Genomic DNA, 16,320 nt, shown 5'->3' on the forward strand with positions numbered 1-16,320 from the left:
GCCATATGCTCCAGCATTCAGCTGTGACTGCCACAATCCCAGGCTTGCAGTGAATCCTCTGATGCCATCTTCAAGCTTCAAAATGGTTGATTCTGTGCCCTGGAGGCTTGTGCTTAGCTCATTATTTTTTCTGAAAATGTCAACCAGGTAAGTCAGCCTAGCCAGCCACAGTTTGTAACGGAAGAGGTCTGCAAGGTCACTGTCCTCTTTCTCCAGACAGGCCAGAACCCCCTCTCTCAGTTCCCACAGCCTCTCCAGGACCCTCCCCCTGGACAACCACCTAACCTCACAATGAAAGAGCAGGTGCTCATGGTCTGCTCCCATCTCCTTGCAAAGCTCTCTGAACAGCCTTGTTTGAAGAGGTCTCTATTTGATCAGAGTCGAAAACAGCCCCTAGGTTAGGTTGTAAATTGCTCAGTCAATTTGTAAGTCTTTCAATTGAGTGTCTATCACCGTGAAAATGTCCTCTCCACTTGTTGTTGTTTGTAAATGGTCACAAAAAAGAAATTCCTCCTGGATATCATCATCAAATGCGTATCTTACATATACCATCAACTGCGGAATTCCAGCCACATCTACTGACTCATTGTGGTGAGTGTGGTGAAAGGAGTCAGGCGCAGGAGCGTAATCACCAAATACAGAGTTTATTCCTTCGTTGACACACAAATGCGCTCCAATAGCGATCAACGAAACAGGCACAGGGGGAAAATCTACCCTGGCAACACAATGTTATGTAAGGAGAGAAGGCAGCCTCGGCCGAAGTCGTGGCACTCATCTAATTGAAGAGAGAATTTATTGTGCTGTTCCATCTTTTCTATCACAGATGCTTCTATGTCACCTGACATGTCTCTTATTCCTTTGCCCACTGTGTCATTGGAAAGTGGGACTGAGTCCACTTTTTTTGCTGCCTCCTCACCCAAAAGAGATAGACAGACAACCCTCAGGCAGGGTTTGATGAGCTCATCTCCTATACTATGGGGCTTCTTTGCCTTGGCCATATTTAGGCTCACCTGGTATGAAGCTTTGAGGATAGCTCTGTTCCCTTTGAATGCCTGTTAGAGGGGCAGAGAAAGCCTTTTGTCAAAAGCCACGTACAATGAACTATCATGTAAAAAAAATTAATAATAATCTAAATATGACCTACTCTTGATTTATCTTATTTTTCATCTTCATCTCAAATCAAATTAAATCAAATCGTATTTGTCACATGCGCCGAATACAACAGGTGTAGACCTTACAGTGACATTTTTACTTACAAGCCCTAAACCAACAATGCAGTTCAAGAAATAAAGTTAAGAAAATATTTACTAAATAAACTAAACTAAAAAATAAACTAAAAAGTAACACAAGAAAATTACATAGCAATAATGAGGCTATATACAGGGGGTACCGGTACTGAGTCAATGTGCGGGGGTACAGGTTAGCCGAGGTAATTTGTACATGTAGGTAGGGGTAAAGTGACTATGCATAGATAATAAACAGCGAGTAGCAGCAGTGTAAAAACACTGATGGTCAATGTAAATAGTCCGGGTAGCCATTTTATTAATTGTTCAGCAGTCTTATGGCTTGGGGGTAGAAGCTGTTAAGAAGCCGTTTGGACCTAGACTTGGCGCTCCGGTACTACCCTCTGTAGTGCCTTACGGTCAGATGCCGAGCAGTTGCCATACCAGGCAGTGATGCAACCGGTCAGGATGCTCTCGATGGTGCAGCTGTGGAACCTTTTGATGATCTGGGGATCCATGCCAAATCTTTTCAATCTCCTGAGGGGGAAAAGGTGTTGTCATGCCCTCTTCATGACTATCTTGGTGTGTTTGGACCATGATAGTTCATTAGTGATATGGACACCAATGAACTTGAAACTCTCAACCTGCTTCACTACAGCCCCGTCAATGTTAATGGGGGCCTGTTTGGCCCTCCTTTTCCTGTAGTCCACGATCAGCTCCTTTGTCTTGCTCATGTTGAGGGAGAGGTTGTTGTCCTTGCACCACACTGCCAGGTCTCTGACCTCCCTATAGGCTGTCTCATCGTTGTCGGTGATCAGGCCTACCACTGTTTTGTCGTCAGCAAACTTAATGATGGTGTTGGAGTCGTGTTTGGCCACACAGTCGTGGGTGAACAGGGAGTACAGAAGGGGACTAAGCACGCACTCCTGAGGAGCCCCAGTGTTGAGGATCAGAGTGGCAGATGTGTTGTTGCCTACCCTTACCACCTGGGGGCGGCCAGTCAGGAAGTCCAGGATCCAGTTGCAGAGGGGGGTGTTTAGTCCCAGGGTCCTTAGCTTGGTGATGAGCTTTGAGGGCACTATGGTATTGAATGCTGAGCTGTAGTCAATGAACAGCATTCTCACATTGATGTTCCTTTTGTCCAGGTGGGAATGGGCAGTGTGAAGTGTGATTGAGATTGTGTCATCTGTGGATCTAATGGGGCGGTATGTGAATTGGAGTGGGTCTAGGGTTTCCGGCATGATGGTGTTGATATGAGCCATGACCAGCCTTTCAAAGCACTTCATGGCTACCGATGTGAGTGCTACAGGGCGGTAATAATTTAGGCAGGTTACCTTTGCTTTCTTGGGCACAGGGACTATACTATGGTGGTCTGTTTGAAACATGTAGGTATTACAGACTCGGTCAGGGAGAGGTTAAAAATGTCAGTGAAGACACTTGCCAGCATGCTTTGATTACACGTCCTGGTAATCTGTCTAGCCCCGTGGCTTTGTGAATGTTGACCTGTTTAAAGGTCTTGCTCATATCGGCTACGGAGAGCGTGATCACACAGTTGTCCGGAACAGCTGGTGCTCTCATGCATGCTTCAGTGTTGCTTGCCTCGAAGCGAGTATTAAAGGCATTTAGGCTCGCGTCACTGGGCAGCTCGCGGTTGGGTTTCCCTTTGTAGTCCGTAATAGTTTGCAAGCCCTGCCACATCCGATGAGCGTCAGAGCCAGTGTAGTAGGATTCAATCTTAGTCCTGTATTGATGCTTTGCCCGTTTGATGGTTCGTCTGAGGGCATAGCGGGATTTCTTATATCATCTGTTACTTAGGATTGCACTATCAGTATCTAGCTAGCTTGCTTTGGCTAACGTTAGCTAGCTAGCTATTAGCTGTGTATGAGGGGATTGTGTGAAATATAAACTCACATCTACTTCAATGAAAGATAGTTCTCCCTTATTTCTGCTTATCATCACCTGTTATAAAATGACAACAATGCCTTGTTAGCTGACTTACTCTTCCACTGTCGAAGCACTGTTTCCTGAAGCATTTTGCCCTGTTCTGAAAGAAGTCCCTGGGTTTACCTTCATGTTGTGGATGTTTGGTCAGGACGTGTCGTTTGAATTTGTTCGTATTGAGAGACTCATTACTAAGCACTTCCCCGCACAAAACACATTGCTGTTGATCCTCATTATTTAAGTTTGTACAAAACCAAGAGAGAATAACTCATCGCTGTATTTCATGACGATTGAGCTCAGTCAGAACTTGTGGCTAGCATTAGTCCATTCGATGACAGCGGTGAGTGATGGCGAGTGGGAATGACAAATCAGTGGCTGACAGCTTATCATATGCTGCTGAACGACAGCGCTGTAACATGTGGGTCGCGGAGTGATCTTCAAGAAAACTGCTGAAAAAAGATCTGGTAAATGGCGAAGCACACGGCTATAACATGGCAAAGAATAGGCTTATCAGCGTAGAGTGTTCCGCATCATATCATAGGATCCGTCAAGGCTGCACACAGCAGAAATATCACTGAAATATTCTAGTTCCTACACATCATCTAGGCCTTTTATAGGCTAAATTGATTAGCAAATGGGCAGCATCATGCTCATGTCAGTCCTCTAGAATGTGAAAACGTAGTCTTCCTAGTAGGACTATGCAATAATGAGGTGGTGTGTACATGTGTGCATCCATTTCAGCGTGTTTTGGGAGTTGAGCAAGAGTCGACTCCTACGACAGGAGTCGGAGTCGAGCAAGAGTCGACGCCTACGAAAGGAGTCAGAGTCAAGCAATAGTCAACTCCTACGACAGGAGTCGGAGTCAAGCAAGAGTCGACTCCTACAACAGGAGTTGGGGTCTGACAGGAGTCAGAGTCGAGCAAGAGTCGTCTCCTTTTGACTACAACTACAGTAGTCAGAGTCAACTCCAAAGATGTGCACCGCTAAGGACCAAATGACAACAAATATGGAATTTAGGCCCATGGTACATGTACAGTGGGGGAAAAAAGAATTTAGTCAGCCACCAATTGTGCAAGTTCTCCCACTTAAAAAGATGAGAGAGGCCTGTAATTTTCATCATAGGTACACGTCAACTATGACAGACAAAATGAGGAAATGTTTTTCCAGAAAATCACATTGTAGGATTTTTTATGAATTTATTTGCAAATTATGGTGGAAAATAAGTATTTGGTCAATAACAAAAGTTTCTCAATACTTTGTTATATACCCTTTGTTGGCAATGACACAGGTCAAACGTTTTCTGTAAGTCTTCACAAGGTTTTCACACACTGTTGCTGGTATTTTGGCCCATTCCTCCATGCAGATCTCCTCTAGAGCAGTGATGTTTTGGGGCTGTCGCTGGGCAACACGGACTTTCAACTCCCTCCAAAAATGTTCTATGGGGTTGAGATCTGGAGACTGGCTAGGCCACTCCAGGACCTTGAAATGCTTCTTACGAAGCCACTCCTTCGTTGCCCGGGCGGTGTGTTTGGGATCATTGTCATGCTGAAAGACCCAGCCACGTTTCATCTTCAATGCCCTAGCTGATGGAAGGAGGTTTTCACTCAAAATCTCACGATACATGGCCCCATTCATTCTTTCCTTTACACGGATCAGTCGTCCTGGTCCCTTTGCAGAAAAACAGCCCCAGAGCACGATGTTTCCACCCCCATGCTTCACAGTAGGTATGGTGTTCTTTGGATGCAACTCAGCATTCTTTGTCCTCCAAACACGACGAGTTTAGTTTTTACCAAAAAGTTCTATTTTGGTTTCATCTGACCATGTGACATTCTCCCAATCCTCTTCTGGATCATCCAAATGCACTCTAGCAAACTTCAGACGGGCTTGGACATGTACTGGCTTAAGCAGGGGGACACGTCTGGCACTGCAGGATTTGAGTCCCTGGCGGCGTAGTGTGTTACTGATGGGAGGCTTTGTTACTTTGGTCCCAGCTCTCTGCAGGTCATTCACTAGGTCCCCCCGTGTGGTTCTGGGATTTTTGCTCACTGTTCTTGTGATCATTTTGACCCCACGGGGTGAGATCTTGCGTGGAGCCCCAGATCAAGGGAGATTATCAGTGGTCTTGTATGTCTTCCATTTCCTAATAATTGCTCCCACAGTTGATTTCTTCAAACCAAGTTGCTTACCTATTGCAGATTCAGTCTTCCCAGCCTGGTGCAGGTCTACAATTTTGTTTCTGGTGTCCTTTGACAGCTCTTTGGTCTTGGCCATAGTGAAGTTTGGAGTGTGACTGTTTGAGGTTGTGGACAGGTGTCTTTTATACTGATAACAAGTTCAAACAGGTGCCATTAATACAGGTAACGAGTGGAGGACAGAGGAGCCTCTTAAAGAAGAAGTTACAGGTCTGTGAGAGCCAGAAATCTTGCTTGTTTGTAGGTGACCAAATACTTATTTTCCACCATAATTTGCAAATAAATTCATTAAAAATCCTACAATGTGATTTTCTGGATTTTTTTCCCCTCAATTTGTCTGTCATAGTTGACGTGTACCTATGATGAAAATGACAGGCCTCTCTCATCTTTTTAAGTGGGAGAACTTGCACAATTGGTGGCTGACTAAATACTTTTTTTCCCCACTGTAACTTAGTTTAAGAAAAGCTAAGGGATTGGTCAAAAATTAGTTATTGACAAATCAAAAATCTGATTTTATCTGTCCATTTAAACCCCTGCAAATCCACTCCACAGTGGCCAATCAACTTGAAACTTGTCATCACGGACGTCCCTCAGATGAACCACACTGAATGTGGTATAGATATCTCAAAAAACAAGGAAACTATTAACAACTCATTCTTTGCATATGTAACGCTAATGCTCAAAATCAACTATTGAACTATATGTCAGATTCACTCAAGATGTATTTAGACTCATGATTGCGCATAATGGACGATTGTTCCTACATGATAGAGTGCTTGGTTTGTCCAACTGATCTTGTGTCCTTTCTGTCATCATGTGAACCCCGTTCATTGCTGCTCACTGCTATATTTCCATTTAGTTTTTTTCTTCCAAAATTCTGTTCTAGGTGTTGTTTTTCCAGGTTTCAGATTGTATAGAAAAACAATAACATTGGATTTTCTAATTCCAAAACAATTGTTTAAACCACATCAGGAGACCACTTTTGAGGTCTGGGAAAAATCTAAGTCATTTTTATTTTGGAGTGTAGTTAACCTTTAATTCAAGTGTGCATGCACATAGCAAGAGACTGTTGTTTTGATGATACAGAGTTTGCAACAAAAAAAAGCACACTGGATTGATGCAAATAATCAGGATATCATTCTGCCAGGTAGGCATAGAGGCTACAGTGCATTCGAAAAGTATTCATACCCCTTGACTTTTTCCACATTTTGTTACGTTACAGCCTTATTCTAAAATGTATTAAATTGTTGTTTTCTCTCATCAATCTACACACAATACCCCATAATGACAAAGCAAAAACAATTTTTTAGGAAATGTTGCTAATGTCTTAAAAATAAAAAACGTAAATATCACATTTACATAAGTATTCAGACCCTTTACTCAGTACTTTGTTGAAGCACCTTTGGCAGCAATTACAGCATCGAGTCTTCTTAGGTATGACGCTACAAGCTTGGCACACCTGTATTTGGGGAGTTTCTCCCGTTCTTCTCTGCAGATCCTCTCAAGCTCTGTCAGGTTGGATGGGGAGCATTGCTGCAAAGCTATTTTCAGGTCTCTCCAGAGATGTTCAATCGGATTCAAGTCCGGGCTCTGGCTGGGCCACTGAAGGACATTCAGAGACTTGTCCCGAAGCTACTCCTGCGTTGTCTTGGCTGTGTGCTTAGGGTCGTTGGCCTGTTGGAAGGTTAACCTTCGCCCCAGTCTGAGGTCCTGAGCGCTCTGGAGCAGGTTTTCATCAAGGATCTCTCTGTACTTTGCTTCGTTCATCTTTCCCTCGATCCTGACCAGTCTCCCAGTCCCTGCAACTGAAAAACATCCCAACAGCATGATGCTGTCACCACCATTCTTCACAGTAGGGATGGTGCCAGGTTTCCTCCAGATGTGACGCTTGGCATTCAGGCCAAAGAGTTCAATCTTGGTTTCATCAGACCAGAGAATTTTGTTTCTCATGGTCTGAGATTCCTTTAGGTGCCTTTTGGCAAACTCCAATCGGGCTGTCATGTGCCTTTTACTGAGGAGTGGCTTCCGTCTGGCCACTCTACCACAAAGGCCTGATTGGTGAAGTGCTGCAGAGATGGTTGTCCTTCTGGAAGGTTCTGCCATCTCCACAGAGGAACTCTGGAGCTCTGTCAGAGTGATCATCGGGTTCTTGGTCACCTCCCTGACCAAGGCTCTTCTCCCCCAATTGCTGAGTTTGGCCAGGTGGCCAGCTCTAGGAAGTGTCTTGGTGGTTCCAACTTCTTCCATTTAAGAATGATGGAGGCCACTGTGTTCTTGGGGACCTTCAATGCTGCAGAAAAAAAAAAACAGTACCCTTCCCCAGATCTGTGCCTCGACACAATCCTGTCTCGGCGCTCTACGGACAATTCCTTCGACCTCATGGCTTGGTTTTTGCTCTGACATGCACTGTCAACTGTGGGACCTTATATAAACAGGTGTGTGCCTTTCCAAATCATGTCCAATCAATTGAATTTACCACAGGTGGACTCCAATCAAGTTGTAGAAACATTTCAAGGATGATCATTGGAAACAGGATGCACCTGAGCTCAATTTCGAGTCTCATAGCAAAGGGTCTGAATACTTATGTAAATAAGGTATTTCAGTTTTTTATTTTTAATACCTGTTTTCGCTTTGTCATTATGGGGTATTGTGTGTAGATTGATGAGAAAAGTGCTGTGAATACTTTCCGAATGCACTGTACTTTGTAGTTAACATTTAATTGATTAGGTTTTTGAGAAAGCCTTTCCATCTACCAGAAGACGGTTATCATTAGCATCATTGCTAATGGCTACACAAAGAGGTAGATGTGCACAGTGCACACACACAGACAGGGGCATTCCCGTGCCACTGCTGCTTCAGAAAGTTGCAGGAAATACAAATCACTAGTGCATTCTGTTTGTCTTATGAAAACTTGGGCAAATTAATTATTTTGTAATAAGTTCAATACATTTAGTTGATTTCCTAGTAACTTCAATACATTTTTTATTAACATTGTTGAATTCCATTTTAAGGTCTGGAGACAATGATTCCGTTCGTGTTCTCCGCATCATGGAGTTTATAGGGCCCTATAACTCATTATAACCCAAAATATGAACTTGTTTTATTCCATTGTCTGTTAATAATGTAACGGTAAACAAACACTGTAGGCCTATAACTTCAAAGCATGGTTAAAACTATAATTTTGATCTCATGGATTGTCAGTCCTTGCATTCATAGGTATGTCTATGAATTTGAGATTGGTTACATTTATCTAGCCCCATCCCTCAGCTGTTTACCAAAACATGTGGCGTTTTGGCGCTTGTTGTTTTAGAATCCCAGATTGCCCCCTTAATACAACCTCACCAAATTGTGATGTACCTGATACGCAGTGTGATGGACATTTTTATGTTTGTGATTTTCTAATAACCAATTTCTGTGTTCTGTTTGTGATTTTCTAATAACCAATTTCTGTGTTCTGTTTGTGCTTTTCTATAAACCAATTTCTGTGTTCTGTTTGTGCTTTTCTAATAACCAATTTCTGTGTTCTGTTTGTGATTTTCTATAAACCAATTTCTGTGTTCTGTTTGTGCTTTTCTAATAACCAATTTCTGTGGTCTGTTTGTGCTTTTCTAATAACCAATTTCTGTGTTCTGTTTGTGCTTTCCTTATAACCTATTTCTGTGTTCTGTTTGGGCTTTTCTAATAACGTCCAGAACCTTGTTTAGAGAAAGGGATATCTCAATTTCAAGGTCTCAGAGAGAAGAAGCCTTGTGAGGTATTGGTCTGTCACATGCATGAAGCAAACATTAATTATGAATGATGAATAAGCTAAATCATGCAAATATAACTTGTCAGTATATAAGGGAACTTACGGGGCTGCCCCGTTAGAGCTCCTGACAGACGTTCACTATGGTGCATCAAGTTTGTTGGAACCTCTCCAGCGCTAAAAATCTTCCCAGGGAAGAATAGCAACACTTGTCAAGAGTGTTCAGAGCCCGAGACGCCCAGCCCTGAGAGGGTGGAGAGGAGGATCTGATGGGTCACGGTGTTGAAGGCAGCGGATAGATCTGTGAGGATGAGAACAGTGGGGAGAGAGTCAGCTTTGACAGTGCAGGGAGTCTCCGTGACACAGAGAGCAGTCTTGGTTGAGTGACCCATCTTGAAGCCTGACTGGTTAGGATAAAGAAGATTGTTCTGAGAAGGATAGCGAGATAGTTGGTCAGAGACAGCACGCTTAAGTGTTTTGGAAAGAAAAGAAAGAAGGGATATCGGTCTGTAGTTTTTGACATCAGAGTGGTATGGTTTCTTGAGGAGGGGAGCGACTCTGGCCATTTCGAAGTCAGAGATTGATGAAGGAAGTGAGGAATGGGAGAAGGTCTGCAGAGATGGTTTGGAGAAGGGAAGAGGGCATGGGGTCGAGGGGGCAGGTTGTCAGTCGGCCGGACCACATTAGTCACAGGGATTTAATCTGGAGAGTGAGGGGAGAAAGAGGTCAAGGCGTAGGGTAGTTATGTGTGAGTGGGACCAGTGGACTCAATAGGCTTAATGAATGAGGAACGGATGTCATCAACCTTCTTTTCAAAGTGGTTGACAAAATCGTCCGCAGAGAGGGAGGAGGGAGGAGATGGAGAATTAAGGAGGGAGGGAGGAGAAGGTGGAAAAGAGTTTCCTAGGGTTAGAGGCAGAAGCTTGAACTGTGTGTAGAACTGTAGAACTGTAGAGTGATAGAACGTGGCTTTAGCAGTGGATACAGAGGAAGAGAAGGTAGAGAGGAAGGAGTGAAAGGGTGATAGGTCCTCTGGAAGTTTAGTTTTCCTCCATTTTTGCTTAGCTGCCCGCAGCCCTGTTCTGTAAGCTCGCAATGAGTCACTCAGCCATGGAGCAGGAGAGGAAGGCCCTCCCGGCCTGGAGTAAAGGGGACAGTGCGAGTACCAAGCACCAGGGTTACGACTATTTTCGTAGGTACCAGTCAAAGCATTGTAGATATACATTTTACCTGGACTTCGTACATTAGAACGCCCATATTGAAAAGTCTCTGTGTAACTGTAAGGATCTTTGGACAGACAGTATCTGGTTGTCCAACCAGACCCTGGAGGTGTGTAGGCCTATACCTGCTGATTCTTGCCATTCTTTGTCTTTACATAATTTAAACCTAATGTTAGCATTGCCATTTCCCAGAACTGATTTGTTAAAAAACAGTAAACCCAGCATATTGGTGTGTCAGACACATCATGGGTAGGCTAGAAGACAACCATCTTCTGAAGATGAAATAGACAAATAAATATCTGATCAAAAGTGTAACTATAAATGGCGTATCATATTCTCTGACATCTTATTTATACAGTTCTAGGTGAATCAGCACTTGTGGCTTCTCGAAAACAACACTGGACATGTGATAAGGGCATCTGATTTACATAGTAGATTATCTGTTTATTGCCAGCTAAGGACATATAGCTGGCAGATCATATTCATTCCAACTCACACAACTGAGTCAACCACCAGTCATATATGCTTCTACTCCACCTGACATCATTGTTTATAGCCCCTCTTCAGGAGTCTTTGATGCAACACATTTCCAACATAATGCTTCTATTGACACTTTCACGCTGGATATTCCAGGAACTGCTGAGGTGGGTCTGGTTTTCTAGATTTTAGATATTCAACCAAATACACATTCTGTTACAAATTGTGTGCACCTTTTTCCATTTACTACAACACAATGACAATTTAGCCATTGAAATAGTTATGTGGCCCATAGCATTTTCTAATATGATTGCATGTTCACAATATTATATAATCTATAATTGTAGAGTGGAATGTGGAAGTACAGCCTTAATAGTAAACAATCAACCGACCAGTCTATGTCAGTGACTGTGACAAGTTGTGCTGCCAGTGAAGATATACCTCCGGTCACGGTCAAAGCCCACATGAGCCAGCTGTCCAGCGATGGCAGCAAACCCATGCTGGTGTTTGCAGAGGTTAGGCAGAGAGGAGTTCCTGTAATTCTGGCAGATGTGATGGCTACGTTGGAAAACTCTGACTCTAAAATCCAATATAAGGTTCAACTGCTGGATAACGGAGCAGGTGAGGTAGAGCCACAATGGAGCTCAGAGTAAAAACCTCCCAAACACTATGATCATTATCTGAGACACATTCAGTCTGATTATCCTGCTATAAATATGTGAAACTGACACACATAGACGACCCATTCTCATCCCCATGATTACTTTTCAGGTTCTGACGCTTTCAGACATGACAGCATCTATTCCAGTTACTTCACTAATCTAACAACAGGAAAATACAGCTTGAAAGTGAAAGTACAGAACGATGACGGCACAGCCAGATTCTCCCCCAGGAGACACAGTGGAGCACTTTACATTCCTGGATATGTGGTTGATGGTACAGTACAATACATCTGACACTACATATGTTTTTATTCATGGCTTGTGAATTATGATATGTACATACAAAAAACATATTTTAATGTAATTGATCAGTATCCGTACTTAAGATCAACAACTAGCCTTATAGCAATCAAGTGTATGATTTGGGATATGTATAAATTAATTTGTTTGATTAATCTGTCCCAGGACAAGTAGTGATGAATCCCTCAAAGCCACCAGTCAGTGAGGACGACCTGCAGGCTGATGTGGGCAGCTTCACCAGGACAGCCATAGGAGAGAGCTTCTCAGTCTTCCACCTGGTTTCCCCCCTCCAAATGTCCCCCCTAACAAAATCACAGACCTGAATGCAGAGATAGAGGAGGACAAAGTGGTACTCACCTGGACTGCACCTGGGGAGGACATGGATCAAGGCACAGGTACATAATAAAATAAATAATGAACATCTCAACAACAAGTTATCGATATAATTCCACATATTTTGCTTAGATTAAAATGTGTAATGCAGGCCTAATATTCACTAAATAAATAAAACACACACTGCAACACTGACATGTACAGTATTTCACCAATCCTTACATTTCATTGAACAGGGTGCAAAATGTTAACAATCAGATAATCATTGTGCTGTCTTGGTGTATATTATTTGCATTCACTTGTCATTTCTATTTTTCAGCAACGGCCTATGAGATCCGTTTTAGTGAAGATTTGGTCCTACTCAGATCCAATTTCATCACCACACATCTTGTCACATACAACCTCCCACCAAAGAAGGCAGGCTCCATAGAAAAGCTATCTTTCACTCTCTTCTCAATCATCAAAAACGGCACCACTCTGTTCTTTGCAGCAAAAGCAGAAGACAAAGCTTTCCTGAAATCTGAAACATCCAACATTATTCAAGTGACCAAGATTGTTCCCAAAGCTCCTGTGCCTTCTCCAACTGATGCTCCTGGTGGGCCAGGTACATCAGGCGGTGGTGTGAACATTACTGCTATAGTCATATCAGTCACCACAGTAACCATGGTGGCTTGTCTGATTGCTAGTGTGACAATGTGTTTAATGAAATCAAGGAGAGTTATTCATGCTTAAGACAAACTATGATTATAAACAAATGTAGTAATCATAGCAAACCTTCCTTTGTTTCAGACTGTAGAAAACATTAAATAAAATCAAGAGGGAAATCAAGAGTTATGGGTGCCTTCATGTGTGTGTAATCTATTTTTTATTCATAGATTGTAAAAAAAATATTGTTTCTGTAAAATGCTATATATCCATTGGCTGGAATGGAAAGTTCATATCCTGTATATTTGATTGTGATATTTGGTTGTCTCACCTAGCTATCTTAAGATGAATGCACTCTGGATAATCTGCTAAATGACTACAATGTCAAATGTAAATGTTTTACATACAGATCTCATATTACTGTATTGATATTTTACTTTGATATTCTTTTTGTAATTTTTACATTTCTTTATTAAAACAAGCATTTATTTGTTATGACTGTATAAACCCTAGCAGTACTACTTATCTCTCTCAGTGAGGTGGATATATATAATTGTACAGAAATACATAATTATTTGTCACTCTGAAATGAAACCATCAAGTCTGTCATTGAACAACCCCATGCCATGATTAGATTTAATAATTTCTTTAAACAAAAAATGTAATTTACCGAATTTACCAACAAAAATGGAAGTATAGCGTTTTGGAAGGAAACTTCAAATTCTCTCATTTAACACTATTTCGTTTTTTAAATAGCTGAAATGTTAGAATGATAGCTAACTCAATTAAAATGATTGTGCTATATTATACAAAGGGGGGTCTAATCCTGAATGCTGATTGGTTAAAATCGCATTCCAGCCGGTGTCTATTCCACAAGTTACCACTGGCTAAACCTATTTACTCTGTTCCATCTGACTGTGCAATCCACTGTCTCATCAGCCCAGCCAGGCAATTTATAAACTTGATCTCCACTATAAAAATGATCTAGACTTTATCTCACATTTTCTTTTAGACTAACATTTCGTTTTCAACAGCGGAGATTTGTATAAACCTTGCTGTCTGTTAAGGTCCCTTTACGACCACATTATCCTCTAGAATGACATAAGGATCATTACAGTGAAAAGGAAATTCCTTGCTGATGGACCATGTCAGAATAATAAAAGATTGAGCCTGAGGGGGCGTCAAACCGGACAGGAAGATCACGTCAGTGACTCAACCCACTCAAGTGACGCACCCCTCCTAGGGACGGCATGGTAAAGATAAGTACCTTTACTGGAACAATAAACATGTAACAACATTTGTCTAGTGGACTTCCTGGTAGAGTTCAATCTGAAAGTTGAGGGTACCATGACACAGCACTCCATCACTAGCCCTTACACAGCCTGGAGGTGTGTTGGGTCATTGTCCTGTTGAAAAACAAATGATAATCCCACTAAGCGCAAACCAGATTGGATGGCGTATCGCTGCAGAATGCTGTGGTAGCCATGCTGGTTAAGTGTGCCTTGAATTCTAAATACATCAGACAGTGTCACCAGCAAAGCACACCCACACCATCACACCTCCTCCTCCATGCTTCACGGTGGGAACCACGCATGCGGAGATCATTCGTTCACCTACTCTGCATCTCACAAAGACACAGCGGTTGGAACCCTAAATCTCAAATTTGGACAAATCAGACCAAAGGACAGATTTCCACCGGTCTAATGTCCATTGCTTGTGTTTCTTGGCCCAAGCAAATCTCTTCTTCTTATTGGTGTCCTTTAGTAGCAGTTTCTTTGCAGCAATTCGACCATGAAGGCCTGATTCACGCAGTCTCCTCTGAACAGTTGATGTTGAGATGTGTCTGTTACTTGAACTCTGTGAAGGAAAATTTGGGGCTGCAATTTCTGAGGCTGGCAACTCTAATGAACTTATCCTCTGCAACAGTGGTAACTGTGGGTCTTCCTTTCCTGTGGAGGTCCTCATGAGAGACAGTTTCATTATAGCGCTTGATGGTTATTGCGATTGCACTTGAAGAAACTTTAAAAGTTCTTGACATTTTCCAGATTGACTGACCTTCATGTCTTAAAGTAATGATGGACTGTCGTTTCTCTTTGCTTATTTGAGCTGTTCTTGCCATAATATGGACTTGGTCTTTTACCAAATAGAGCTATCTTCTGTATACCACCCCTACCTTGTCACATCACAACTGATTGGCTCAAATGCATTAAGTTAACTTTTAACAAGGCACACCTGTTAATTGAAATTCATTCCAGATGACTACCTCATGAAGCTTGTTGAGAGAATGCCAAGAGTGTGTAAAGCTGTCATCAAGGCAAAGGGTGGCTACTTTGAAGATTCTCAAATCTCAAATATTTGTTTAACACTTTTTTGGTTACTACATGATTCCATATGTGTTATTTCATAGTTTTGATGTCTTCACTATTATTATAAAATGTAGAAAATAGTAAAAAATTAAGAAAAACCCTTGAATGAGCAGGTGTGTCCAAACTTTTGACTGGTAATAAAAACAATATGCCATTTAGCAGACGCTTTTATCCAAAGCAACTTACAGTCATGTGTGCATACATTTTTACATATGGGTGGTCTCGGGGATCGAACCCACTACCCTGGCGTTACAAGCGCCATGCTCTACCAATTGAGCTACAGAGGACTGGTAGTGGAAGACTGGTAGTGTATATACAGTTGAAGTCGGAAATGTACATACACTTAGGTTGGAGTCATTAAAACTCGTTTTTCAACCACTCCACAAATTTCTTGTTAACAAACTATAGTTTTGACAAGTCGGTTAGGACATCTACTTTGCGCATGACACAAGTCATTTTTCAAACAATTGTTTACAGACAGATTATTTCACTTATAATTCACTGTATTACAATTCCAGTGGGTCAGACGTTTACATACACTAAGTTGACTGTGCCTTTAAACAGCTTGGAAAATTCCAGAAAATGATTTCATGGCTTTAGATGCTTCTGATAGGCTAATTGACATAATTTGAGTCAATTGGAGGTGTACCTGTGGATGTATTTCAAGGCCTTACATCAAACTCAGTGCCTCTTTGCTTGACATCATGGGAAAATCAAAAGAAATCAGCCAAGACCTCAGAAATACAATTTTAGACCTCCACAAGTCTGGTTCATCCTTGGGATCAATTTCCAAATGCCTGAAGGTACCACGTTCATCTGTACAAACAATAGTACGCAAGTATAAACACCATGGGACCGCGCAGCCGTCATACCGCTCAGGAAGGAGACGCATTCTGTCTCCTAGAGATGAACGTACTTTGGTACAAATCAATCCCAGAACAACAGCAAAGGACCTTGTGAAAATGCTGGAGGAAATCGGTACAAAAGTACCTATATCCACAGTAAAACGAGTCCTATGTCAACATAACCTGAAAGGCCGCTCAGCAAGGAAGAAGCCACTGCTCCAAAACCGCCATAAAAAAGCCAGACTACGGTTTACAACTGCACATGGGGACAAATATCGTACTTTTTGGAGAAATGTCCTCTGGTCCGATGAAACAAAAATAGAACTGTTTGGCCATAATGACCATCGTTATGTTTGGAGGAAAAAGGGGAA

The 16,320-nt window shown here is 42.1% G+C and overlaps 1 protein-coding gene across 1 annotated transcript; it reads left to right on the forward strand.

Moving 5' to 3' along the window:
- Nucleotides 1-10,196: 10,196 nt before the first annotated feature.
- On the forward strand, nucleotides 10,197-12,825 carry LOC311131083 (calcium-activated chloride channel regulator 4A-like; the record flags this gene model as incomplete). The annotated part of the gene is given in 7 exon segments (XM_084163897.1): nucleotides 10,197-10,293; nucleotides 10,889-10,965; nucleotides 11,146-11,419; nucleotides 11,570-11,734; nucleotides 11,926-12,021; nucleotides 12,024-12,155; nucleotides 12,413-12,825. Coding segments are annotated over 7 exon segments (1,254 nt in total).
- Between the last annotated feature and the right edge of the window lie 3,495 nt (nucleotides 12,826-16,320).

Source organism: Coregonus lavaretus, assembly GCF_964263955.1.
Source record: "Coregonus lavaretus genome assembly, chromosome: 6".
NCBI classification, from domain to species: Eukaryota; Metazoa; Chordata; class Actinopteri; order Salmoniformes; family Salmonidae; genus Coregonus; species Coregonus lavaretus.